This window comes from Oncorhynchus tshawytscha, linkage group LG11 (genome assembly GCF_018296145.1).
Source record: "Oncorhynchus tshawytscha isolate Ot180627B linkage group LG11, Otsh_v2.0, whole genome shotgun sequence".
Lineage (NCBI taxonomy): Eukaryota > Metazoa > Chordata > Actinopteri > Salmoniformes > Salmonidae > Oncorhynchus > Oncorhynchus tshawytscha.
The window spans coordinates 30,839,694-30,866,499 of NC_056439.1; the positions used below are offsets into that span (position 1 = coordinate 30,839,694).

Here is a 26,806-nt window from a genome sequence, read left to right on the forward strand (position 1 = left end):
GGGTGCAGAGGGGGGTCTATAGCAAGTGGCAACGGTGAGAGACTTGTTTCTGGAAAGATAGATTTTTAAAAGTAGAAGCTCGAATTGTTTGGGTACAAACCTGGATAGTAAGACAGAACTCTGCAGGCTATCTCTGCAGTAGATTGCAACTCTGCCCCCTTTGGCAGTTCTATCTTGTCGAAAAAATGTTATAGTTAGGGATGAAAATTTCAGGGTTTTTGGTGGTTTTCCTAAACCAGGATTCAGACACGGCTAAGACATCCGGGTTGGCAGAGTGTGCTAAAGCAGTGAATAAAGCAAACTTAGGGAGTATGCTTCTAATGTTAACATGTATGAAACCAAGGCTTTTACAGTTACAGAAGTCAACAAATGAGAGCACCTGGGGAGTAGGAGTGGGGCTAGGCACTTCAGGTCCTGGATTATCCTCTACATCACCAGAGGAACAGAGGAGAAGTAGGATAAGGGTACGGCTAAAGGCTATAAGAACTGGCCGTCTAGTACGTTCGGAACAGAGAGTAAAAGGAGCAGGTTTCTGGGCAGGATAGCATAGATTCAAGGCATAATGTACAGACAAAGGTATGGTAGGAAGAGAGTGCATTGGAGGTAAACCTAGGCATTGAGTAATGAGGAGAGAGATATAGTCTCTAGAGATGTTTAAACCAGGTGATGTCATCGCATATGTGGGAGGTGGAACAACATGGTTGGTTAAGGCATATTGAGCAGGGCTAGAGGCAGGGCTAGAGGCTCTTACACAGTATTCCAATTTTTGGAACCTTTTGCAGGAGACTTGCTTTAAAGGTTTGATTACATGTTCTTTGTTTGTTTATTGATTATTTAATGGTATTTTCCTTTATATCTTAAGTTTGCACAAATGGGAATGTGGTTGAATTCAAGAAGTTTAAGCTGCCTATCAATCATTGTTTTTGAAACCAGTGGACAGCCAGTGAAAAATACGCTTTTGCAACAGCTGCATAGTGCGGATCCCAGTCAATGGAATAAAACTCTAATGGGGACATGCTCAAACTCACACACTTTTGATAGACTTAAACGGGCAATCTGTTGTTGCTACATCCATTTTTGGACTTAGAAATTATATATATTAATGTAAAGATATAATTTAATCATGTTATTATATGCAGTAGAAAGCGAGGGGTTAGAAGAAGTCTACATAACCAACTCATAAAGTAAAATTGAACATCCATATTATGGCCAGCTATGTAAACTTTAACATTGATGTATCCTGCAACAGATGTTTTTAAATTGGTAACATACATGTTTGTCTTCTTCTAACACCCCTTAAGGGGAAAGTAATCTAACAGTAACTGAATGTAATAAGATTACGTTACTGAGTTTAGGTAATCCAAAAATTATGTTACTGATCACAATTTTGGACAGGTAACTAGTAACGGATTATATTTAGATAGTAATCTACCCAACCCTGCTGCACATTATGGAAGTATATTGTTGGTGGTGTACAACGTTGTCATAGAACTGTTTATTTTAAATGGTTTTGTGAATTTAAATGTGCGGTATGTCTGGTTTTAGAGCACAGACTACATCACTTTCATGTGACCCATTTAAAAATGTATATACGCATTGAAAAGAGAATGGGGTGGGGGACAAGTCGAATTCAGGAAGTACACTGTAATATACTTTGGCCCCTAGAAAATAAATTATATATAATAATTTATTGATTTAATTCATTATTTTAACACCAGATTGTCTACATGATTTTTTTCTGCGGCTGCGCTTTGACGTTATCGAAACCAGAGAGGAAGAGGCAAAGCGGGAGATTTCACTCTCCCAAAATTTAGCTAAATCTGTTCAAAATAAACGCAAAGCGTTTCAATGGATTTATTTTGGACCTAAATTTATCGCCTGCCTTCCCGTCTTTGGGACGACTCCCATTGTTAGTGCGGAGACATGAGCATCTCGTCAATATACAGATATCTGCCAAAACTTCTAAGTAAAATCACATGATCTGTATTTTGTCATATGACATTGATGAGCCCGACAAGCAACCAGAAACAAGCAACTCACGGTGGACTTCACTAAAAGAAAGACAACCGTCAGGGATGAAATTCTATAAAACGTTTTTGTGACTTTGACGATAATATCTGGAGTATGGAATGTTGGGGAGTTTTGACTGCGATAGCTGCCGCTTGTCTGCTAGGTAAGGTTGGAGGTTTGTTGTCTTGGCTTGTCAACTGGGGCGTAATCATTAGTACAAACAGTTACGAAACGTGAGTTTCTATTGGACAGATTCAGGTAGGTCCCTCCCCGTTTCGTTTGTTTCAGTTTAAGAAACGTTTTGCAACAGAATTGGCGTAATGAATACACCCATGGCAAACAACACCGACTGCTTTTTAGCAACCTATGACTGAAGACAGTTCTACAAGGGATTGTTTGAGGTACTCACCCACTAGTGCAACTGTGTAGATCTTTTTCTGTTTATGAACTTTGGCTAGACTTTTTCTTAGGCACGACATTCAATTTATCATTCACAATTCTGATTTGTTTTTTAAAAGTTTTACAAACCGTGGTATCCATGGTTTATTCTCTGATTCAAAACGTTCTTAAATGACTGAATGCAACCATAACATTACACACTGCTTTGCAACAATGCTGCATAAGTGCAGCTTTTAAAGTTAATGTTAATCAACATTCAACTGTTATTGTGAGGTGACATTTGTTGGCCTTTAGGACCTATTCATCAAGCCCTGCAGATCATTCTAGTGTTCAATGAACACACATTACCCAAGCAGTTCCCCATGCTCTGGCAATCTAAACTCAATAGAATATACAGTACAGTATAAACAGAGGGCCCTGGCCAACTCTGAGCATTTTGGAGTATGAACCAGGTGAAATCTCATGACCTGTTTTTGAATAATTGCATTTCTTGAAGAGGGTGTCTGTCTCTCAGTAAAGCAGCTTGGCTCACTGCTAATGTGATTACTGCCACAATAACGTCTCTGTGTGCTGCTGCTCTCTTTCCCCAACTCACTGTAGGTCAGACACCATGATATCTTGTGTTAAAGGTGTTTAATAGTGTCACATTACACACTCCACAAATGGCTACATATCCTAAAGAAGACTTACTTTGAAATACTTTTTGTGAAACATTGGCTACCTCATTGTGAAATAGATCAGGTGGGTGTGATTCAGAATGGCAACATCGTTGTAGGATATCAGAGGAATGAGCAAGTAGACATCAAAAATCTTTCATGCTGGAACTTTTTGCCATTCTTTGATCAGGAACAAGGCTTTTAATTTAGACTCCTCTTTGGAGAATGTGCCACAAAGGCCTATTACTGGATTTTCCTCAAACACTAAGGGTTGAAATCTGTGGATGTCTACTGAAAGATAATCTGATTGTAGTGAGGGGAAGGTTAGGTGTCACATGATGTCTGCAATGGGTTACGCCATCAAATACCAATCACCGATGAACTTTTGGTCTTCTGAACCATACTAATCAGTGTTTTGACCCATTAGCCTATATGGGTTCTGAATATCTAGCTTCCCAGGTCATGTGCTCTATTTCAGGGGGGTCAGGAACCAATACACACAGTCAGTTAGGAAAGCAAAGGTTAGTTTTTCAAACAGAAATTTGCATCCTGTAGCCTAACTTCAAAATGTTCTGGGACACTGTAAAGTCCATAGAGAATAAAAGCACCTCCTCCCAGCTGCCCACTGCACTGAGGCTAGAAAACACTGTCACCACGGATAAATCCACGATAATCGAGAATTTCAATAAGCATTTCTCTACAGCTGACCATGCTTTCCTCCTGGCTACCCCAACCCCGGCCAACATCTCTACACCCCCCGCAGCGACTTGCCCAAGCCTCCCCAGCTTCTCCTTCACCCAAATCCAGATAGCAGATATTCTGAAAGAGCTGCAAAACCTGGACCTGTACAAATTAGCTGGGCTAGACAATCTGGATCCTCTCTTTCTAAAATGATCCGCTGCCATTGTTGCAACCTCTATTACTAGTCTATTCAACCTCTCTTTCGTATCGTCCGAGATTCCTAAAGATTGGAAAGATGCCGCGGTCATACCCGTCTTCAAACTGTTACAGACCTATATCCATCCTGTCCTGCCTATCTAAAGTCTTCGATAGCCAAGTTAACAAACAAATCACTGACCATTTCGAATCCCACCGTATCTTCTCCGCTGTGCAATCCGGTTTCCGAGCTGGTCACGGGTGCACTTCAGCCACGCTCAAGGTACTAAACGATATCATAACCACCATCGATAAAAGACAGTACTGTGCTGCCGTCTTCATCGACCTGGCCAAGGCTTTTGACTCTGGCAATCTCAGTTTTCTTATTGGCAGACTCAACAGCCTTGGTTTCTTAAATGACTGCCTCACCTGGTTCCCCAACTACTTCTCAGACAGAGTTCAGTGTGTCAAATCGGAGGGCCTGTTGTCCGGACCTCTGGCAGTCTCTATGGGTAAACCGCAAGGTTCAATTCTCGGGCTGACTCTTTTCTCTGTATATTTCAATGATGTTGCTCTTGCTGCGGGTGATTCCTTGATCCACCTCTACGCAGACTACACCATTCTGTATACATCTGGCCCTTCTTTGGACACTGTGTTAACAAACCTCCAGGCGAGCTTCAATGCCATACAACACTCCTTCCGTGGCCTCTAACTGCTCTTAAATGCTAGTAAAACTAAATGCATGCTCTTCAACCGATCGCCCGCATCGCTACTCTGGATGGGTCTGACTTCGAATATGTGGACAACTACAAATACCTAGGTGTCTGGCTAGACTGTAAACTCCCCTTCCAGACTCATATTAAGCATCTCCAATCCAAAATTAAATCTAGAATCGGCTTCCTATTTCACAACAAAGCCTCCTTCACTCATGCTGCCAAACATACCCTTGATAAACTGACTATCCTACCGATCCTCGACTTCGGCGATGTCATTTACACAATAGCCTCCAACACTCTACTCAGCAAACTGGATGCAGTCTATCACAGTGCAATCCGTTTATCACAGTGCAAAGCCCCATATACCACCCACCACTGCAACCTGTATGCTCTCGTCGGCTGGCCCTCGCTACATATACGTCGCCAGACCTACTGGCTCCATGTCATCTACAAGTCTTTGCTAGGTACAGCTCCGCCTTATCTCAGCTCACTGGTCACCATAACAACACCCACCCGTAGCACGGCCTCCAGAAGGTATATCTCACTGGTCATCCCCAAAGCCAACACCTCCTTTTGCTGCCTTTCCTTCCAGTTCTCTGCTCCCAATGACCGGAACGAATTGCAAAAATCGCTGAAGTTGGAGACTTCCCTCACTAACTTTAAACATCATCTATCTGAGCAGCTTATCGATCGCTGCAGCTGTACACAGCCCGTCTGTAAATAGCCCATCCAACTACCTACCTCATCCCCATATTGTTTTGAATTACTTTCTTGCTCTTTTGAACACCAGTATTTCTACTTGCACATCATCATCTGCACATCTATCACTCCAGTGTTAATTTGCTAAATTGTAATTACTTCGCTTACTCTTGGCCTATTTATTGCCTTACCTCCTTACTCCATTTGCACACATTGTATATAGATTTTTCTATTGTGTTATTGACTTACTTTTGTTTTTCACGTGGAACTGTGTTGTTTTTTGTCGCACTGCTTTGCTTTATCTTGGCCAGGTCACAGTTGTAAATGAGAACTTGTTCTCAACTGGCCTACCTGGTTAAATAAAGGTGAATAAATAAAAATCCCCTGTAGCATTTGCCTATCTACCACATTGCCACTTAGAGAGAGGCTGGGAATGTTTAATTTTCTCCTGTTTCTAGAACTATTTCTCTGAAGGTCTGTCTTGTTATAACAGGTGTGGTGGTGAGCCAGACGACGGCTCCGATGCTCGGTCTTTCTGTGATGAACACCACATTCATTGAGAATGTGACAGACACAACCACATTCAGTGAGACCCCTACAGTCAGTGAGACCCCTACAGTCAGTGAGACCCCTACATTCAATGAGGAAGTGACAGCATCCCCCCATATGATCCTCAGCACCACGTCCCCAGGCTGCTCTGCCCTCTGTGAGGCCTGTGTCCCAGGGTCCTACTCCGACAAAGGTGAGTCTGAACTATGGGCCTGCTTACCCAGGCCTGGCAGAGAGAGGGAGACTGAGAATTAAATAAACCTCCTCAAAAGCTTTTTATTGTCACTGTGTTTTGCTGTAGTAGAGAACAAAATGTTAGCTCACTGCTTTGAAAAGTGCTCTTTTTGTTAGCTACAACATTTCAATAATTTTCCTGTGTAGACTGTTATATTTATCACCACAACCTATAAATTAGGTGGAAACACACCACAGCCAATTGATGCAGCACTGTAATGTAGTTTTTACCCATGTGACATCTATTTTTAACACCAAGGATGTTTGTTCTTATGGTATGCTAAGTACAGTTTTGCTGTATTATTTGACTACTGCCATTTGTCTGGCCTGTGGCCTCTACAGAGTATGTGAAAGATAATATGGCTAAACTGTAAAATTAAGATGGTAAATCTTGCAAACAGCACAGCCTGTTCAATAATAGACTTCTGATCCATCCCCCAGACACCCTCCTGTGTTCCTGCTGCCGTGAGCCAGGGTTGTGTCTGTTCACTGAGGCTTGCCTCCCATGTTCCAGAGGGTTCTTTCAGAGTCTGGCTGGACAACAGCGATGTCTGCCCTGCAGCCAGGGTTTTTACACCAAGTAAGTCTCTGTCGACTGAGGGCATAGCCGATTCACAAACATTCTGTAGACCACTGTTGCATTGATCCTCTTCCTCTTCTCTTGCAGTTTCACCGGCAGCACTGTGTGTCAGTCCTGCCCCGCAGGCTCCTACAGCAACAACACAGGCTCCGACTCCTGCCAAAGTTGTTCTCCAGGTATTTATATTAATATTTGTTCTGTTTTGGTTGTATAAGCATTTCAATAATTACTTACTTGTAACTATTACTGTGATTATATTATAGTGTTGTGAATTTTTGTTTGTTTTGTACAGCCATGCACATAGGCAGAGAGAAAGTTAAAGGAGTGAATACAAAATGTGTAACAACTGATGAAAACAATCAGCTCTACTGCATAAGAGCTGGACTTCAGTTATTTGTTGCACATTTAAACAAACCAAGACTTTAGAAATATTTCATTTCCTGTGTTTAAAAAAAAAATGGAACGTATTATTTTCAGGTTTCTATATGTCTCAACAAAATGCCACATTGTGCAGTCCATGTCAACGAGGAACATTCTGCAAGTATGTTGCCCTTCATGGTCACCTTAGATCTGTGGTTCCTAAACTAATGTGGTATGCACTGCAGCGGGATCTGCATGAACTCTTGATAATCCACACAAACTGTTGCTTGTCTGCAGATCTAACATCGCATGCTCCCCTCTCATGCTAACGGTCTTACTTCCCAAAACACCTATAGACACACAGACTGACAGACTCATAGGTTTATTAATGGGCATTGAATATATTATTATTGTAATAGTTCAGTGATCAGACACGGGTGGTGATAGCCAGCAGTATGAAACAGTATTTCTAAATAAGTTTTTTCCTATTCATTGCAACCTTGTGGCTGTCACTCCCACAGCTCCTCCAGTTGTGCTCTGTGCCAGATCTGTCCTGCTGGTACAGAGTCCCTCCAGGCTGCTGCCAAGGAGTGCACACCTTGTCGTCCAGGTAACTGCCAGTGCCATCCAAAAATATCAACTGTGCTATTCAGTGTGTTAAAATATTAAAATTGTGGCTGAGAATGTTCCATTCAATCTAATATCAAGTAAATCTTTAACTATGTCTGTATAGTCTATGACTGAAGTAGCTCTATTTACAGAAGGGTTATCTGGCACTAAATGGATTACATCTATAAACACACTAAAGGAACCGTAATAGCAGACTCAGACAGTTTTAAATGGATGATTGGTTTTGGACAGGCCTGCACAAGGCTCCCCGTCAGAGTATGTGTCAAATCTGCAGCAGCGGCTTCTTCCAGATCCACTGGGGCCAGGAGACCTGTAACCTCTGCCCCGAAAACCACTACTGCCCAGTCAGTACCACAACTCTTATTCCCTGTAAACACCTCTAATACTGAAACTATCCCCAAGGGATTTCCTGACCAACTTTAATGACCAGGGCTCACTTCATCTGTTCCACAGAGTCCAGACGTGAACCCCATCCGGTGCCCTGGCGTTGCCTTCTGTCCTGAAGGCAGCACTGCTCCAGGTTACTGCATGGAGACCTTCTTCCGCAAGGCAGGGGAGAACTGCGAGCTGGCCCCTATCACCATTGCTCTACTTGTCATTGGAGGAGGGGGTATGTCTGAAGACACGTTAACATTTTGGTGTAGTGGGAGGAAAGTGGTTTGAACTTTAGGCTACCAGTTAGATGTTGAAAACCCTTGTCAAGCTGTCATAATGAAATTCACATATTTACTTGGGGTTTTAGTGACCCTTTAATCAAGAAAAGTTGTTCATTGACATGAACATTGTTTATTTCTTCCAATTACACTACTTTTATGCACTTTCTCTGCACTACAAATATCCAAATATTATTTAATTATGCTTAGGTCCTTTGATCTCGAGGCCACATCCTGTAGAAAAAAACTAGGTGAAATATATAAATCATGCTGAAGTAATCGAGTAGTAGTAAGGGACCTTTTTAGTATTTTTGCATACACTATTGATGTGTTTCTCTCTTTTCTCTGGTCCAGTGGCCCTACTCTTTGTCATCCTACTGGTGTTGTGTCGAATGCGAGACACAGGTGGAGAGCTTTCCCTCGCGCGACAATTTCTGTTAACCAAAGAGAGGCCGCAAGGTGTATACTACGGGATCCCATGTGACGCCGAGCCAGTATATGCTGGTTGGTGAACATGTCCCCACCCTCATCTGATACTTCCTATTATTGGGGTGAAATGTCTGGCTTTTAGAGCAGAATCAAGGGAAGTCTATGTGCCTCAGTTGTGGACTAATGGACCATAAGAGAAAGCAGACACCAAATCCTAGCCATGGTTTACCGAATGTCCATTTGAGTACTTTTGATAACTCACCAGCTTTCCTGTGATTTATATCTTCTAGATGTATTTTTAACAAGCATAAGTGTTTTTCATCTGTATTCTGTGCTTTAGTGAATGTGGATCCCGTTACATTTGTTAAAAATAAGAAAAAATGTCATCAATTGAATTTACCTTTGCATTCCTTTAGATTAATTAGGTAAATGGTTTAAAGAGGCACACACTGGATGGTTTAGGAGGGTTGAAAATGGAGCTTGCGGGCCTCTAAGGACTTGGTGGAGACCTTGTGTTATGAAAATCACTTTTGTTGATGTTTGTAAATGCATTCAGTCATGGTACATCGATGGGTGTTTAACTTATGCTTTGAAGATTGTTTTAAGTAAATGTTCCCCTCTGTCACAGAAATAATCTATTTGCTGGTTATACATATGAATCATTTTGGTGATCTGAGGTACTATGTGTTATTTTATTTTCTGTTTGAACGGCATCACATCTATGTTCATCAATAGAAATGTTTTTGACCAATGCTATTTAAAAGAAAATTATATTTGTAAGTTTTAGAGAAAAGTACTGACTCTGACTGGAATAAAGCATAGCCATGCACTACTCTCAAGTGAAATTCTGTTATGATATAATTACTAGCGTATAAAACAGGATACAGACTGAAGTTATATCTTTCCCGACTTCAATGATCTTTTAAAAATTGGTGGTGTCATCAGCCAATTGTAAAATTTGATCTCTTTATCTTGTATCAGAATAGCCCTAAAGCGATCCTTATTGATGTGAAGTGCCATTACTTGTGTGACCAATAAAAATAAGAAAGGAGAAATTGGGAATCCTTGTTTAATTATGCGTCTAATATGTATTCTCTGTGAGGTTCCATGGGATAATTGAACAGAGCTATTACAGAGCTATTATACTTTGAAAATATTGACCAAAACCAAATAATTGTGTTTAACCGTATCAAAAGAAAGTCTACAAATAAAATAAAGCTATCTTCTAATAATGTGCTCACTGTAGTCTATCAAGTCCAATACTAGTCGGATATTATTACATGTCTGCCCTTCATAAAACCAAACTGGGTCCTCTGGGTGTAAACTCTGTGGATTTGTTAAGTAGAAGTGCTCTTGAGTAGAATGGACCCCCTTTTTACTTTGAATTGTTTTTAAATAAACAAATAATTCACATATCTCATAGAAATACTTTGTTATTTTATAACTAGTAAAAATATATCAATAATTGTGCACATTTTCCATTATTTTCACCCTAATTATTCATGATTGGCTGAGAGAAATGTATGATATAACGATTGTGGGGCTGTTTTGTTAGACTTTATACATCATTGCCTGCTGCTGGATAAACGTATGTGTTATTATGGCTTTACACCCCGTGCTATATTGTGGATAAAGACTTACTTGTCTATCAGAACACAGAGGGTGTTCTTTAATGGAAGCCTCTTCAACATAATCCAGTTAGAATCAGGAATTCCCCAGGGCAGCTGTCTAGGCCCCCCTTTTCAATCTTTACTAATGACATGCCACTGGCTTTGAGTAAACCGAGTGTGTCAATTTATTGGGATAACTCAACACTATACACATCACCTACTACAGCGTGTGAAATAACTGCAACACTTAACAGTTGAGTTGCGGTTAGTTTCAGAATGGGTGGAAAGGAATACTTTTGTTTTGTTGCACTTGGACTACTGTTCAGTTGTGTGGTCAGGTGCCACAAAGAGGGACTTAGGAAATTTACAATTGGCTCAGAACAGGCAGCACAGCTGGCCCTTAAATGTACACGTAGAGCTAACATTAATAATGTGCATGTCAATCTCTCATGGCTCAAAGTAGAGAAGAGATTGACTTCATCACTACTTGTTTTTGTAAGTGTTGACAAGCTGAATGCACCGAGCTGTCTGGTGGAATGTCTTGTGCATATCCCACAAGACATGCCACCAGAGGTCTCTTCACTGTCCCAAAGTCCAGAACAGACCATGGGAGGCGCACAGTACTACATGGAACTCTATTCCACATCAGATAACTGATGCAAGCAGTAGAATCAGTTTGAAAAAAAAGAAGATAAAATACACCTTATAGAACAGCGGAGACTGTGAAGAGACACACACACACACACAAACACAGGTATAGACACACGCTAGCACACGCACTCAACACACACGTACATTGTAATATTGTTGTATGGTTGTATTTTGTATTGTAGATATGTAGTGATGTAATAATAATAATATGATGTACAGTTTTATATTTGGTTTAATGTGTGATTGTACGTGCCTTAATGCGTTTGGACCCCTGAAAGACTAGCTGCTGCCTTGCGGGGATCCCTAATAAATACAAATAAAGTACGAAGTATACAGGTTGGAAGTCTTATTCTGAAGGATTCCCCCCAAAAAAACGTGACCCGGAAGTGCTTTGTTATTATTGCCTGCTTCACAGCGGCATTACAAGAAACATGGCAGCCATCATGGCCAGGAACGTCCCTGGTATGTAATGTGTTGCTACATCATTGAGCTTTTACCTGTAAGGAATTCAAAGTTTTGTGTAGATTCTATTGATTATATACCTAGCTAATTGCTTGCCTAACGAGTCGACATTCGTGGTTATTATTAGCGCAGCCTGCTAAGCCTGCCTGCTAAGGTTATCCAATGCCAGCACATACTCATGATGCTAGCTGTGTAACTAGCTATGTAGCTAGTGTGATACTGAACAAGATATAGCTTACCTAATTTTAGAAATGTATTTATTTTTGCATGGACAGGCTTGATGAGGCCGTTGACTCTGTTTGCCAAGGGGCAGCAGATATGTCGGTTCTCCACCATAATCAATCGTCAAACTGTCCAGAGGTCTCTGGTCACTACTCCTGCATGGGCTTCTCTGTCCGCCAAAGGCTTCCAGACACCCAAGCAGAGCATCCTGCAACGGTGAGGGCTAGGCATACATACTGCTCATCAGATTCAGAAAAGTCATATCGTGCTGATTCAATTCCATCAAGTGCGATTAGCTTTTTTTAAACTATTAATTTAGCTAGCTAGTCAGCTTTTGTTTCAATTGTTTTTGAAAGATGCATTAATCAATTAAATTAATAAGATGAGTAATATCCCCAAGCTTTGTTTGTTTGAATGACATGAAACATTAAAACATTTTAAAAAACAACAACAATTGTATTACTAATTTGGGTGGGGCTTGGTTCTTGCAGGGTTGCACCTCTCATTCCCAGCCTGGTCCAGCAACCAAGCAGAAACCTCACGTACATCAGTGTGAAAAAAGGGAAGAGGAAATCTGTGAAGTCAGTGGTGAAGAGGTTCATGCGTCTGCACTGTGGCCTGTGGATTAGACGCAAGGTAATGTACAAGTCTCTCATTCTGTTTTCCTTAGGTTCTGAAACGATAAAGGTTGTGACGTTGGCGATCTGTTTCTCCTCTGTCTTCAAATTGACACTTACTGCTGATTCTCAATAGGCTGGATACAAGAAAAAACTGTGGAAGAAGTTGCCTGCCAGAAAGAAGCGTTTAAGGGAGCATGTGTTTTGTAACAAAACACAGAATAAGCTCTTGGACAAAATGACCACAAAATTCTGGAAGAGGAGGAACTGGTTTGTCAATGATCCCTACAAGAAATATCATGAACGTGTCAACCTAAAAGTCTAATGGCTAGAATTGTCCTTCCCACTCAGAGATGTGTGTACATTTGCAATTGATTAATCAAATTTCATTGTACACAAGAACATTGTTCACAGCATCATTTTGGTCAATGTAGAGTGAAATGCAGATTTGGGCAATTGATGAATAAAATTATCACTGTATTGTTTGTTGTTGAATAAATTAACTCAAATGTATTGAAATCTATTACATTTAAATATAATACAAAATACATAAGCCATGGTGTCACATTGTCTCATATTTATTGGCTGTTATCAATTCACCAACAGAAACACTGATGATACAGAGAAAGCACATGTCATTTTAGCTCATCCCGGTCTGTCATCTTTTTTTCAGAAATTCACAATAAGGTTTTGAGTATCATGGGAGATTCTGGTCTGCTAGAAGGTACTTTTTACTCTGAGGCCATCAGTCAGACATGTTTCTCATGCAATTTATTTGACTCAAGGTTGTGGAAACATGTATTTTGTCCATGAGAATAACTCTCCTGACCTTGCCACAAAGTGCTTCAAAAGAATATTGAAAATAATATTCAGCACTTCAGAATCATTGTAAAATTGGCAAGGCAATCACTGAAGCAAATAAAAACTAAACTAATTCACCCAATGCTCTGTAGTAAATCATTTTCATATGTTGACTTTCGTTTATTGATCTGTGTGCTGCTAGATAGCAACAAAAACATGATTAACTTTATTTTGATCCATTTTATTTGAAAGGGCAATCACATTCCAACACAAAAACTAAAGTTGCAACAAAGATTTTTTTAAATTGTGCCACATGAAAACTGCCCATTAGAAGGAACCTCTTTCTGATAATTCCATGTGCAAACAAGTGTATACCAAAATCTTTTTTTTTACCAGAAAGTGATAGAATTTGATGTAAACTGAACACACCTGAGAAGCCTTAATTTATGTATTGAGAACAGTGAACTAAAATGAATTCTGCTCAAACCCCAAGTATAATTCACAGATTCAGTGATGCATTGTGTAATAGCCAAGAGGGTTCAATCTAAGTGACTTCACATACCTACAGTGCAGAAACGTTCATTTAAAGACTGTATGTCACTCACCTTTGTTACTACTATTGGCAAAAACACTCCCGCTATTCATGTCATTTACAAAAGGTTAGGAACCTGCCCAACTATAGTGTATTTGCTATGCCCTCATAGATATAGGCAACAGGCAGGTCTTAGAGAAGAATTAGTCAATCTGTTCATAATGGCTGGGAAAAGACAGGTCGACAGTTGTGGCTACATTGAGAAATGAGTTTTGAGTAAGAAGTGTGAGTTGACAATTTCTCAGTGAAAGCAGAGTATAGCAGTGTTTTTAGACTCTGAGAAGGACCAGAGTATATAGCTCTCGCCACTGGCTATCTTTTGTTATACAATAGCTATACACTTCAAATCATGTTTTGTGTGCTAAACTGGAAAATACTCAAATGTATAGTGATGTCTATAAGGCATGAATAACACAAACTTTTACAAAACAATTGAATGACAGACTTGAATGCCAGATAAGTTATAATGAGATTGAAAAGTCGATTGTCAACATTTCTACCCCATAGAGCAATTTCTTTATTTGAATACTACCTAATCCCATATAATAATAATTTTGGTAATGATAAATAACATGGTGATCAGTGAACTAAAAAGGAAAAAAACATTTTTACATTTCTGAAGTTCTTTTTTGTTGCCATTTCATGGTACTGGAACAGTTGCAGTAACTCTGAACATAGTGGATAGTGCCAATAGTCAATGACAGTCATAGTTATGTTTTTCATGATGTTTTAGTGCTCTTTGCAAGAAATACAAGTACTGGTATTACTGTTTCTGTAGTACCAGGTACTCAATGTTTTATTTGAATGATTTAAGGCTTTATAATCAAATGTAAAGAGCTCTATTCAATCCGTATCGTGGAAGTTCAGCGTTACAGCGTGATTTAAATTTAAAGACAATGTTCCCACGTTAGTGAAGACTTTATTCACGATAAACGCTGCATATGTCGGCTCAATCAGATATTACCTTCACATTTCTATCGCACAATCTGTAATGCTTCAGCGATACAGACTGAATAGAGCCCTTACTTGCATTTGATTAATAATAATCAGCATTTTTTAAGTCCTACCACTGCTATTTTATCTCATAAATAAATACCACCTTTGAGGAGTTATACTAACCTGACAGGACAATTCATTTCAACATTCTGTGTCCTGTTAAATTGTCAGTACAGATTGTGTTTGTCAGGTTAAAGCTCTCCCTACAAACCCAAGAGAGGGAGTGGACAACCATATCCTTCATTACGGAGTATTTCACCCTGCTACGCTCCTGATGACTGATGCGACCTCAAACAGTGACCAAGTAGCCACAAAAAGATGTAAGTAACAATACATTCTGTTTTATGACACTAATGACCAGAGACACATACATGCATTTGTCTCTAAACATAGTATATAAAAAAACTATTAATGATAAATACACACACTTTACATACATACAAAAACATATTCAATGACCGACAAGTCAATCCAAATGTCTGTAAGGTATGGAGCCCACTCTTGAGTGCTACCTTGATGGCACCCACCATCTGCCTCCTTTACAGTACAGTATGTGCCAGATGTCATATATATTAAGATAGAGGGTCACAAGTCACTTTGGTTTCCTTATTCTAAAACAAGGCTGCTTTATGCATTTAGCTTTTAGCCACATTTCCTTATTTACCCTCTTCTCCTTGCAGCTAAAGTGGTCTTGGGAGCGTTCACACAAAATCACATGGCTTCTCTGTTTGAAGGCAGCTGGGCAGTCCTGGATCTTGTGAGAGGTCTTATGTCCCTAGGAGGAGGCTAGAAAGACAGATGGAAAAAAAGAGAGATGGGGCACTGATTAACCATAACGGTTCTGAAAGCAATAAATGCCACATTATTCCTGATTTGTGGTCTGACAATGTTTGTCTTGTCTGTCTGATATGCATGCTCTGTATATCTATACTGTCAGTTTGGGCACAAGATTAACACTCAGTACATTATGGAAATATGAGTTGACACATGGTAAAGAAAGCAATCCTGGAATGTTCTTTTCAGAGGCCTGTTCCAGCTTGCTTTCTATGGAAATTGGGAATCAATACATGCAATCAAATCAATACTTCCATTACATTCAACAGCAAAGTCATATCAGCAGTGAAACAATACTGCAAAACAACATCAAAACATACACTTATCAGTCCACTAAAAATAGAAATGCTTATTAGAAACTAATTTGTATCATAACGGTACAACTAATTTCAGCCAGAAAATGATCTTCCGTCCTCATTTTTGCAATGGTACCGTGCCACGAGGACCCAGTGTGTTAGTCACCACAGTCCAGTTCAGGGGAAGTTAGAATCACATGCCAGTAGGCCAGCCAGTTTAAAGGAGTACCTCAGGCGCCTTCCTCTTAATCAGCCTGAGCTGTGGGGTGCTTGTTGACGTTTCCCCCCCCATGTCCTCAGTCTGATCTGGTGCTGGGGGTGCAAGGGATGGAGGTGGAGAGGGCTGGGGGGTCAGGGAGGGTGAAGGAGGGAGTGTGGGTTTGGGGGGCGTAATAGCGTGGGACAGCAGCTCCTTGGTGTCACACTGGTCGAATCTCAACACCTCATACTCAGTCATGTCCAAATCCTGCCCTGCACCGTGAGAAGCAACGGTGGTGAAAAATTAACAGACACACATCCGAATGTACACTGAAAGCAGCAGTGAAATGTTGTACTATAATTATTGAAGTGCTGTAGCTTCACTACAGAGAGGTTGTTATGAGTTCTAAGGGGCAGAGTAGGGTGGTTGTTGTTCTCTACACAGAGCACCGGAGCAGACATCAAAAGGACCATGTGTGCAGGCAGGGGAATAAGGACTAGAATAACGCTGAAAGATATGAGATTCCCTCTCTCACAGGGCAAACAAGCATAACAATGCTATACGGACGAGGACTCCTCTTCACGGCCCTTCATTTAGTCTCTGCAGAATCATGTTGAGTACACTGGATTTCCATCTCATCATTCAATATGCCATGGAAATGGAAAGCAAAAGGCCAAAATAGCCTTTCATAAACCAGCTCTTTCAATATGAAGGCTGCTGGTTGACCTATCAGCTAATATCATGTTGTTTTCATGAAAACACAGATAATCACGTTGTAAATATTCCACAATAAGTGTGTGGTAAGTTAACAAAACACGTTTTTCAAACATAATTTGAAAATGTGTTAATGATCCACACAGTACAGCCACTTACAGGAATAGTCACAGTCCTCCACAACAACATTTTTAACAGAGCCATGGTGCAAAAGCATTCTTTTTCACCTTGTGGTTATTATTAACCTCTTGGAAAATAGACTAATCAATCCAAACAAAGTGAATCTCAAAGAAACATTGGGACTGTACAACACATACTGTATAATGAGACATGGACCACTGAACTAGTATGGCCACCGGAGAGCAGGCTCTAGTCATTCAATGATAAAAGCTAACCGTGAAGCATTCTCAGGTGAGTCTAGAGCATTGATATTCAAAGTCGGGGGAATTGCAGTGGGGTTGCAAAAAAAAAAAATTAATGGAACAATATCATTTTGTTGTTGTTGAGAAAAATCATTTGAAAAATACAATTTCAGTGAGTAAATGTATTTATTGGTTCTCTTCATTTTGATAGGAGAGAAAATGTAATGAATTGAAGGTTATTTGTTGATCTGAAAATGTAAATGGACTGATTTTAATGTTGTGTGGTCAGATTTGGGATGGGGTCCCAAATGGTAAAGGTTTGAATAGCACTGGTCCAGAGCCTGCCTGGTAGCCATGTGGAGACTTACCTGCAGTCAGATACCACAAACAGGAATAGATATGTGGAATTAGGGGGACTAAGGAAAGTCAGGGCACAGAACTATTATCTCCAGGCTTAAACAGGAAAGAGGCCATATGATCATGTTTGTTTAAGCAGAGGAAACAGACCTGTTTTCAGGAGTGTCAACATTTCTAATGCCTTTCATTTGAAGCAATGAGCGATACTAAGCAGTAAGGTATTTAAGTTACTAACTATGGAGTTAAACTGTACTCATTGTTTTCACCAGTTCTGTGGTAAAACCATTATTTGCCAAATATACCATAATATGGAAACAATGAGTACAGTTTAACTCCCTAGTTAATAACTTAAATACCTTACTGCATCATATTGCTCACTGCTTCAAATTAAAGGTAAATTAGATACGATTGGCAATGTGTACACCTCTAGCATGTGTACTAGTAAATATTTACTCTATTAGTCCGTACTAGTAGACATGCTAGAGGTGTACACAAATTGCCTATTGTACAGTATATACCCTTTTCAGTGTTACCATATTGCTACTTAGCTACTACATGGTAGTTATCTAAGAGGTGATCAAATTGTATTATGGAAAAATTATGTGCAATAGGATAATCACATCCCGAACCTGGCTGTGTCATTCATTCTGTCTGTATCCTGGTTAGTGATGTAAGTGTATGTGGCAGTATAGTCTCACCCTTGGTGTAGCCACTCTCTGACTTGCTGCGCATCATGGTCCTGGCCCTCTGTTGTCCAGCTGCAGACTGACTCGGGACAGATCTAGAGTCCACCTCAGTTGGGTCGGACTGGTAGGCGGACAAGTCATGCATGCTGAAACTTCGTAGTCTATCTGACAGTACTCCTTGGCTCTGGGGTGGGATACAAAATACACCAACACTATGAATTATACATATATGTACACAGAAAAACATCACTTCACCCCACCATTCCCCCAGGACACATCAGAAATGGAAATAGTCAGCATTACCTTTGTCGCTGCCAGGACTGCAGCTGTGGCTGCTACATTCAAACCTTTCCTCCCAAAAGTCACCAGAGTATCGTAGCTTTTGTCCTTTGCTTGGCAGAGATAGTCATCAATATCCTGGACAGAGAGAAAAACACACATATTAATTGTGTTTTTATTGGCAGGCCATGTGAAAAACACACTCACAGATTTGATGTACTGTATGTAAACAATACATGTTGAGACTATTTGTAATGAACTTGGTCGCTATCTGTCTTGAGATTGCTCTTTAGCAACACACGTTTCTTCACACATAAAGAGTGGACATGTTGATTGTCTTTTAGAATCAGTGCTATTGTTCATTTTCATCTGACACTGGGTCCCAGTGTTGGTCCCCTCTCAACTCTGATGTGTTTCCTGACCCCAAAATAAAGTAAAAAGGAAAGGAACAGAAGGAAAAACCATGCCGTTTCCTTATGCCCCTCCACCCAAAACATGACCAGCTTGGACAATCCAACCTCTCCTTCGGATAATCCATCACAGCAAATCCTGTCATTAAAATGATTAGCAGCGCATTTAAAACATATATAGTATAGAAGACACCTTATAAAACATTTCAAGAGGACAAAGAAAAAAGTACTAATGCACTGGTCTCACCTTCTCTTTTGAAGATAGTGTCGGGTGAACAAACTTCCTGTATAGAACACTGGACCCCTTTGTGTAAGGAGACAGTAACCATACCACAAAGGCAATCTTCAGCTCATAATAGAATGGAACCCTACAGTGAAGGGAAGAATAATACAGTGATCAGAGCATTCAAAAAAATCTACTCCCCATTACAATACCATCATCAGTCGTGACTATCCTATGTAGGCCAATGTTATGTGACTCAGTACTATTGCAGAACAATATTTTGGACTTCATAACAAATTATATGAAAACAAGTGAAATAATACTATACATAAACAAAACAGGTATTTTATAATACAGCATTAACTTACCAACAGATAAATATATCTGTGATGGTTTCCATGGTGGTGAATAGTGCAAATATGATCCAGTACATCATCCATTTCACCTTTAAAAGCAAAATAACTGTCACAGTTAGTCTGATACATAATAGTTCAGGAATATTAAACTCAATTCTTATTAATCCTGGTTCATGTAATTCAGTCCACGATTTGGCTGGGTCTGTGAAACTGGCCCATAATAAACCCAGACTATGGTTTCATTGTCGCTTTTTTCATAATGTTGCTAATACTCACATATTCCTTCACATCCTTTGACTTGACGGCTTTGTATGAGGAGTATGCAGGATATAGTGTGCCAAATACAAGCCTGGAAAACACAAAACATGTCATTAGCTTATGCAATAAGTGCTTGTCCAGCAAATTCACACACATTTATGGGGCTAAAAGCAAATAAAACTCACTGGTAACAACTGTCCAAAAAACAAACAACTCTCTATTTGTATAACTTTGATGTATAAGCTATACTATCTTGGCCTGGTCGCAATTGTAAATGAGAACTTATTCTCAACTTGCCTACCTGGTTAAATAAAGGTGAAATAAAATAAAACAATATGTCCTCCAACTCCGCAGTAATGGGTATTGGGTTTCTGACGAATTTACTGTGTTAAAACTGTTTTAGATTTGATTGAATGCATAATGTTTATATAAACAAATAATACATGAACAGGGAGTGGCTCATATTCCAAGAAATTAGGAGAATCTGAGAACAGTCCCATGCGCACTTCCTTTGCGCCAAAGTCCCATTGCAATCAAAGTGGCCCCGCTAGACAAGTCAGAGTTTTACGTGCGCAACTATTTTCCAATACCGCTCATATTGTTGAATGTGTAATTGACATGAAGACACTCATATTTTCAACAACAATTAAAACTAATGAGTGAGCAGAAAAAGGTGCACATTTAAAATTCGAATTTACTAAACAAGGCCACATGAGGACTACACCTGTGTATGACTATAACAGACAGGGGGACCCCTTGGCTTGAAGCAACAGTATGGCAACAGTTGTGAGTGTGACCTGCTCAAATTACTGACCTACATAGGCCTGTATAACCATACAGTTGTTAAACACACAAGGTCACTCAAAACAAAATGCACTCAGTGTTTCTGCTTAAGACCTCAGAACAACAAATAAAATGTGTTGGATAGTCTATATAGAGCTTTGAACGCCAAGTCAGAAGACACTTAGAGCCTCACGTCTGAAACAGCAATGTAATATGATATTGTAACCTAAATTTAATTGACGTGCTATTTTGAGATTTGGCTAACTCCAAGTCTATATGTTGTGAACACGTTTAACCATTTCGCCATATTACAACACAATAGAAATGACCAGTGGAGTCTATAATTCTGCTTCCATACATTAACGTGCTTAAATATTCGGATGACTCAGAACATTTGCGGCAATAAAGTCTTAGAAATATATACAACACTTTTATTGTAACCTGAGAGGGGTGACCCATCCCTTTGTTTTCCAAATAAAGGACATCAAGTAACATAAAATAGCTCTGCTTACCACTGCTCTGTGCTTTATAAAAGCATTTTATTATATAGTTATATTTGAATTTACTGTATGAAATCCCCTATCGATTACAGCATTATTGTTGCTTGATCATTTTCAACATGCATAGCTCTGCATGAGCAGACATAGAAATATACATATTTAATTTGGGCAATCACGCAATTCTTTGTCTGGAATTCAATGAAAACGCATGTAAATACATAATAGTCTAAATAAAATATTCACCGACCCTTTAAATGTGATATGACTACTAAATCAAAAGGCAGAAAAATGCCTTATTGAAATAAGGAATAAGTCATAAACAGAGCACAATATTCTGTCTCGCCTCAAACCCCAGAGTCACCGTCTCTGCTCAGAAATAAGACGTTGCCTACATAGGCTATAAAGCGGCCACTGCTGTCATGCATCTTGTGTCACGGAAAAACGCATATTTACAGCAAACGGCATTATCTCGAGGTGGGATTTTTTATGAAAGAAGAATGTGATTTAAAAAAAAATACTTACACCACAAGTCTAGAGATTATCCAAGAAACCATTGCGCTGAGAAGGGGACGGAACGTGCTGTCAACAGGGAGGAGTTTCCTTCTTGAGCGTTGGCAGTTGCCATTTGACAGCAGCGTCAGCGAGGACCATCCACGGCGTCAAACGTTGCGCTGCACGCAGACATGAACGTGATACAGAATATTTTTTGTCTATTTAAATAGTTACTGGCCTAATTATCCACTATCTGATGTGGATGTTCATTTTTTAATTGAACACTAACTAGGAAGATTGTGAGGTTGTAGTGACAACACCAACACCTTCTGTGAAATAGAGGGCCTGGATCTGGGAAAAAAGGTGAGCAGACCAGGCAGGGTAAATGCTATTCAGAATCATTGGGAAGTCACTAGCCTAAACTCACCATTTAACATTTAAACTTCAATCAGGTAACTTCAGAGTTGAAACATCCCAAGGATCCCTGATAGCATGGAGGAGGCAGTCTGGATTAAACATCTCAATAGTATACTATGATTGCAATACACCTGTAAATGCTCAGTTTCAGAAACAATAGTAATTCAATATAATCCAATGCCATTAGTTGAGGCTTGTAAATAATTTTGGGAAGTTTTTCCTAAAACATGAGACCACTACAGTGCTTTTTTGGACTGGTAACCTACATCAACAGAGGACAGAGATATGGTTTGGTTACATTTGGTTATAAAGCTAATCCCTTTGAAGCCAAGGGAAAAGCAACCCAGACGAAAGATGCACTGTTTCGCTCTAAGACTCTCTCTCCTGAATGTGTTTTCACAGATGTTGCTCTTTCCCATAAAATAAAGCAACAAAAAGTAAAGTGGCCTACCAACCGAACGAAACACACATTTGTTCACTTTTTCCTTTCATCCTACTCATCCATTTTCCTGAACTTTCAGGTAACATTCAAGTATTGAGAGGCCAGGCAACAGTAAAATCATTCATGTTTATTTCCATAATTTCCTGGCCACATAAAAAACAAAAGTATGCACAGAAAAAAACAACCCATAACACACAGGATCTCAAATGAGACTAACCAATCAGATTTTTTACTGAATAAGCAGAACAATTTTAAGGACTTTGAGGCCAACAATAGTTAAAGAAGAACGATTTTGACGTCCAAAATCGGTTAGAATTTGCATTCCTTTTTTTACCCCTCCAAACAACATTATATAAAGAAAATAGATATATGCACTGTACAGATAACTTTGCTTTTTAGATCCTGTGTTTCAAATGCTGAAAGTAAATTAAATACATTGATTGTACAAAACATTAACAACACCTGCTTTTCCATGACAGACTGACAAGGTGAATCTAGGTGAACGCTATGATCCCTTATTGATGTCACTTGTTAAATCTACTTCAATCAGTGCCGATTAAGGGAGGAGACAAGATCAATAAGGATTTTTAAGCCTTAAGACAATTGAGACATGGATTGTGTATGTACGCCATTAAGAGGGTGAATGGGAAAGACAAAATATTGAAGTGCCTTTGAACAGGGTATGGTAGTAGGTGCCAGGCACACCAGTTTGTGTCAAGAACTGCAATGCTGCAAGGTTTTTCATGCTCAACCGTTTCCCGTGTGAATCAAGAATAGTCCAGCAACCAAAGGACATCCAGCTAACTTGACACTACTGTGGGAAGCATGGAATGTTTTCAACACCTTGTAGAGTCCATGCCCCAAATCTACAAATTGAGGCTGTTCTGAGGGCAAAAGGGGGGTGTAACTCCTTATTAGGAAGGTGTTGCTAATGTTTGGTATACTCAGTGTATATTGTTTTACATTTTAGATTTCAGAACTAGATCAGAGTAGTGATGGATTAAAGTTTCATGAACACTAAAATTTCATGAGTCACTCATTTAATGTCGCAATGTAGTGCAAGACATTTCCATTACGGATTAGATATGTCAGTGACCGGCTCAGAGTAAGTCTCTGCCCACTGGGCACAGACGTCAGCTCGACGTCTATTCTATGTTGGTTCATCGTAATTTCATTGATTAGATATAGAAACAACGTTGATTCAACCTGTTTTCGCCCAGTGGGTGGTTAATCCACCCTATTGCAGGACGAAGCCTCAGCTTCCCTAAAATAATCAGACCACACTCATCACTTTAGATAGGCATGAGCATTCTTTCAGCGATCTTGGGATTAATATAGATTTTCGCAACATTGGGTAGGTATACAGTCACCACACTTTGGGTGATTTCTGGGTTTACCCAGATTATATGCAAGGTCATAAAAGCCAACTTTCATAAGAACAGATCTGATATGTTATTTAGCCCTAAGCATTCAAAAGTTCTCAGCCCAAAGCGAATCAAAAACAATAATGTGAAAGAAAGAGACAATACGTTTGAGAAGAGACTAGATCCCTAATCCTAGACCAAAATTGTCTTTGTTCATACTTGAGCAGGAAAAAAAGACTTTAAATGGGACTAAAAGCGGTCAAAGCTCAATCTTAGCTCCTTAAGGCTGCCAGTCTAGACTGCATCTCCTCAATGTCCTCCTCCGACTCATCCTCTGAGGCTGCAGCAGGAGGCTCCATTTCAGGTAGGGCGTCTGTGACTTTGCTAGGCGCTTTGCCAAGGGCTCCTAATATGGAACAAACCACCAGGGGTCAGCATGTACAACATTACATTTTTTACCATCAGCCCCCACCAGACAGGTGAACATTTACAGTCCCAAACAACTTTTTGAGACCAGTTTCATTACCAGAAGGACCATCTTTACCTGCTGTGATCTCAAAGAGGATCCTATCAACTTCTGCCTCTGCTGCCTCCTCCATCTCATCATCCTCCATGCTTTCAAAGGTATCCTCCAGCATCTCCTCTATGATACCAGCCTGTGGGACATACACAGCACCAAAAGGTTATATCAATAATCAATATTTACTAATTTATTCTTCATTATAAATTTGAACATAGTGCATAATATTGTTGGTTATATGAATTGTATGCTTGTAGCTTCGGATCGTAGCAGTGGTTCAAAACTGGACGGCTTCCCTGAGTCTCTCTAAAGAGGGTTTCACACCGGTACGTGACGCAGCAGCAATAGAGCAATGCACATGAGCAATGATGGATTTATGTACCCAACAGTAACACAGAGGCCACAGTGTGTCAGCGGATATGTGACTGACCTTCATCATCTCCTTGGACAGCTCCCTCATGGTGCCCTGGATCTCTGGGATCTTCACTAAGCTCTGCATGGCTTTCATGACCTCTGTGCTCTTCTGAAGGGCGCCAGCTACACGCAATACAGCTGGACAAATAACAGCAGAGTCACATACCAGACACCACCCCTTTGTAATGTAACACACAGCATATTACATGTGCAGTACATATTCATATTAGGGCCATGACTTGACCACTTGGCCTGACCAGGAAAAACTCTGCACCCCTACTAGCTTCCAGTGTTACAAAGCATTTCTATTCATTTGTCATCAAATTAACTTATCCTGGGCATTTTGTAACTGGTGATGCTACATCAGTAGTTTCCTTCACACTCACAAAGCTGGTTCTTCATGCTGAGGAGTACAGAGTTCATTTGGGCTTTGGAGGCATAAAGTTTGCTGACTGCACGCTTCGACTGGACCATCTCTTTTGCAAGAACCACACACACGTCCCTGTGTCCCTTTTTAGCAGCATCTTTGATGGATCTCTTTACCTTCTCCTCCTCCCTCTGAATGTCTGAGATAGAAGAGGAACAATGAGAGACCACTAATATAATGTAATATAACAAACTAATGTAGAACATTATGACAGAAGTTTGACAGCAGCTTTCCTTGGTGTTTATATTATAGTGTATTGTTTTTGCTCTCTGACATTCTTAAACCAATATTGGACTAGGCTTCACATAGCCTTAAAGTAGCCTTAAAGTACTTCTTCTCACCTCGAATTTGTCTGTCAATCACTCTCATCTCTTTCCTGATTTTGAGTGACCATTCATTTACCTTAAAATGACAGAAAAAAAGTGAATTAAGCTTCAACAAATCACTAGTAAAATATTACACAAACGTGTCATTCACTGTCAAGCTGAAGGAAATTACGTGTAAACAATTTTTCCTTATTTCGTGTGAATTTGAGGCAGAACCATGTACAGTGACGTTAGATTGATGGTCGTTTGTTTACATCCAAAGATGGTGCTGGCTGCTAGTGTGTAAATGAGCAACAGGCCAGCAGCCATAGCATTTGGGGGAATAAAGTTTGTAAATATAGGCTACAAATGATTCCAATGCAAGTAGCTAGCAAACAAGCACGACTTATATTGAAGGCCATAAACTAGCTAGCTACTGTGTAGCTAACAATCCAACTGAAATGGTAATGTTAGCAACAATTGGCTTACGTTAGCTAACTCGTAAACTGCCGTAGTAAACGTTAGCTAGCCACATTACAATATGATGTTATTCGATTCAAGTTTAAATAAGACGGAGATCGTGATGAGAGGTATTGGATAAACGTCGCCCTTGTTACAGTACCATAAATAAACAGAGCAAGCTAGCCTAGCTGTTAGGTTCTGTACCTAGCTTAGAATGAGTTGTTTGACTAGCTGTCAAGCTCGTGTCGCCCCTCACCAGAAGCCTTCACTTACCAAGTCTTTTGGTGGTTTATCTTGTGTTTTCCCGAACAGTCCCATTTTCATTACAACGATTACGTTAGCTAACCTAGCTAAACTGGTAATACAGAACACAACAGAAACATTAGCATACACCTTCTACCACTTTCGGATCCAAAGCTACGCCACTTCGCCTCCCATGCCACGTTCCAATACGTCAATGCTCCACCCTACTGAAGTGATGGGGAAAAGTACCCAACTGTCATACTTGAGTAAAAAAAGTAAAGATACCTTAATTAATAGAAAATGACTCAAGTAAAAGTCCATCAGTAAAATCTACTTGACTAAAAGTCTAAAAGTATTGGGTTTAAAATATACTTAAGTATCAGATGTAAAAATATAAATAATTTCAAATTCCTTATATTAAGCAAACCAGCTGCCATTTGGCAAAGCATTTGGCATATAGTGAGTCCGCCAGATCAGAGGCATGACCAGGGATATTCGGTTGAAGTGCGAGAATTTGAGTATTTTCCTGTCCTGATAAGCATTCAAAATGTATCAAGTACTTTTGGGGGTCAAGGAAAATGTATGTAGTAAAAAGTACAATATTTTCTTAAGGAATGTAGTGAAGTAAAAGTAGTTCAAAAATATATAGAGTAAAGATATATATTTAAAAAACTACTTAAATTGTACTTTGAAGTATTTTTTACACCACTGCCCTACGATG

General features: G+C 39.7%; 4 protein-coding genes across 6 annotated transcripts; 2 read left to right on the forward strand and 2 right to left on the reverse strand.

Annotated features, from left to right (window-relative positions):
* Positions 1-1,751: 1,751 nt before the first annotated feature.
* On the forward strand, positions 1,752-9,846 carry LOC112261721 (sushi, von Willebrand factor type A, EGF and pentraxin domain-containing protein 1). 2 transcript variants are annotated; one of them, XM_024437305.1, is made up of 9 exons: positions 1,752-2,173; positions 5,850-6,098; positions 6,581-6,719; positions 6,807-6,895; positions 7,197-7,260; positions 7,601-7,689; positions 7,941-8,053; positions 8,163-8,319; positions 8,717-9,846. In XM_024437305.1, exons 1-9 carry the CDS (start codon positions 2,125-2,127, stop codon positions 8,872-8,874), a joined length of 1,107 nt encoding a protein of 368 aa, XP_024293073.1. In that variant the 5' UTR covers positions 1,752-2,124; the 3' UTR covers positions 8,875-9,846. The 2 variants fall into 2 exon arrangements, with proteins under 2 accessions (XP_024293073.1, XP_024293074.1); XM_024437306.2 differs by lacking the exon at positions 1,752-2,173 and adding an exon at positions 2,307-2,411.
* A 1,579-nt stretch (positions 9,847-11,425) lies between these two features.
* On the forward strand, positions 11,426-12,908 carry mrpl35 (mitochondrial ribosomal protein L35). The gene is made up of 4 exons (XM_024437309.1): positions 11,426-11,514; positions 11,790-11,952; positions 12,228-12,372; positions 12,490-12,908. The coding sequence occupies exons 1-4, from the start codon at positions 11,484-11,486 to the stop codon at positions 12,676-12,678; spliced, it is 528 nt and encodes a 175-aa protein (XP_024293077.1). The 5' UTR covers positions 11,426-11,483; the 3' UTR covers positions 12,679-12,908.
* A 7-nt stretch (positions 12,909-12,915) lies between these two features.
* LOC112261722 (receptor expression-enhancing protein 1) lies at positions 12,916-21,622 on the reverse strand. Of its 2 annotated transcripts, XM_024437307.1 has the most exons (8): positions 21,522-21,622; positions 19,735-19,807; positions 19,471-19,547; positions 19,127-19,247; positions 18,494-18,607; positions 18,203-18,374; positions 16,102-16,343; positions 12,916-15,528 (listed from the first exon to the last, which is right to left on the reverse strand). In XM_024437307.1, the coding sequence occupies exons 1-8, from the start codon at positions 21,551-21,553 to the stop codon at positions 15,454-15,456; spliced, it is 906 nt and encodes a 301-aa protein (XP_024293075.1). In that variant the 5' UTR covers positions 21,554-21,622; the 3' UTR covers positions 12,916-15,453. The 2 variants fall into 2 exon arrangements, with proteins under 2 accessions (XP_024293075.1, XP_024293076.1); XM_024437308.2 differs by lacking the exon at positions 16,102-16,343 and having other exon boundaries at positions 21,522-21,621.
* Positions 21,623-22,462: 840 nt separating this feature from the next.
* On the reverse strand, positions 22,463-26,308 carry LOC112261724 (charged multivesicular body protein 3). The gene is made up of 6 exons (XM_024437310.2): positions 26,116-26,308; positions 25,417-25,477; positions 25,035-25,214; positions 24,665-24,786; positions 24,259-24,370; positions 22,463-24,120 (listed from the first exon to the last, which is right to left on the reverse strand). Exons 1-6 carry the CDS (start codon positions 26,164-26,166, stop codon positions 23,987-23,989), a joined length of 660 nt encoding a protein of 219 aa, XP_024293078.1. The 5' UTR covers positions 26,167-26,308; the 3' UTR covers positions 22,463-23,986.
* Positions 26,309-26,806: the final 498 nt, after the last annotated feature.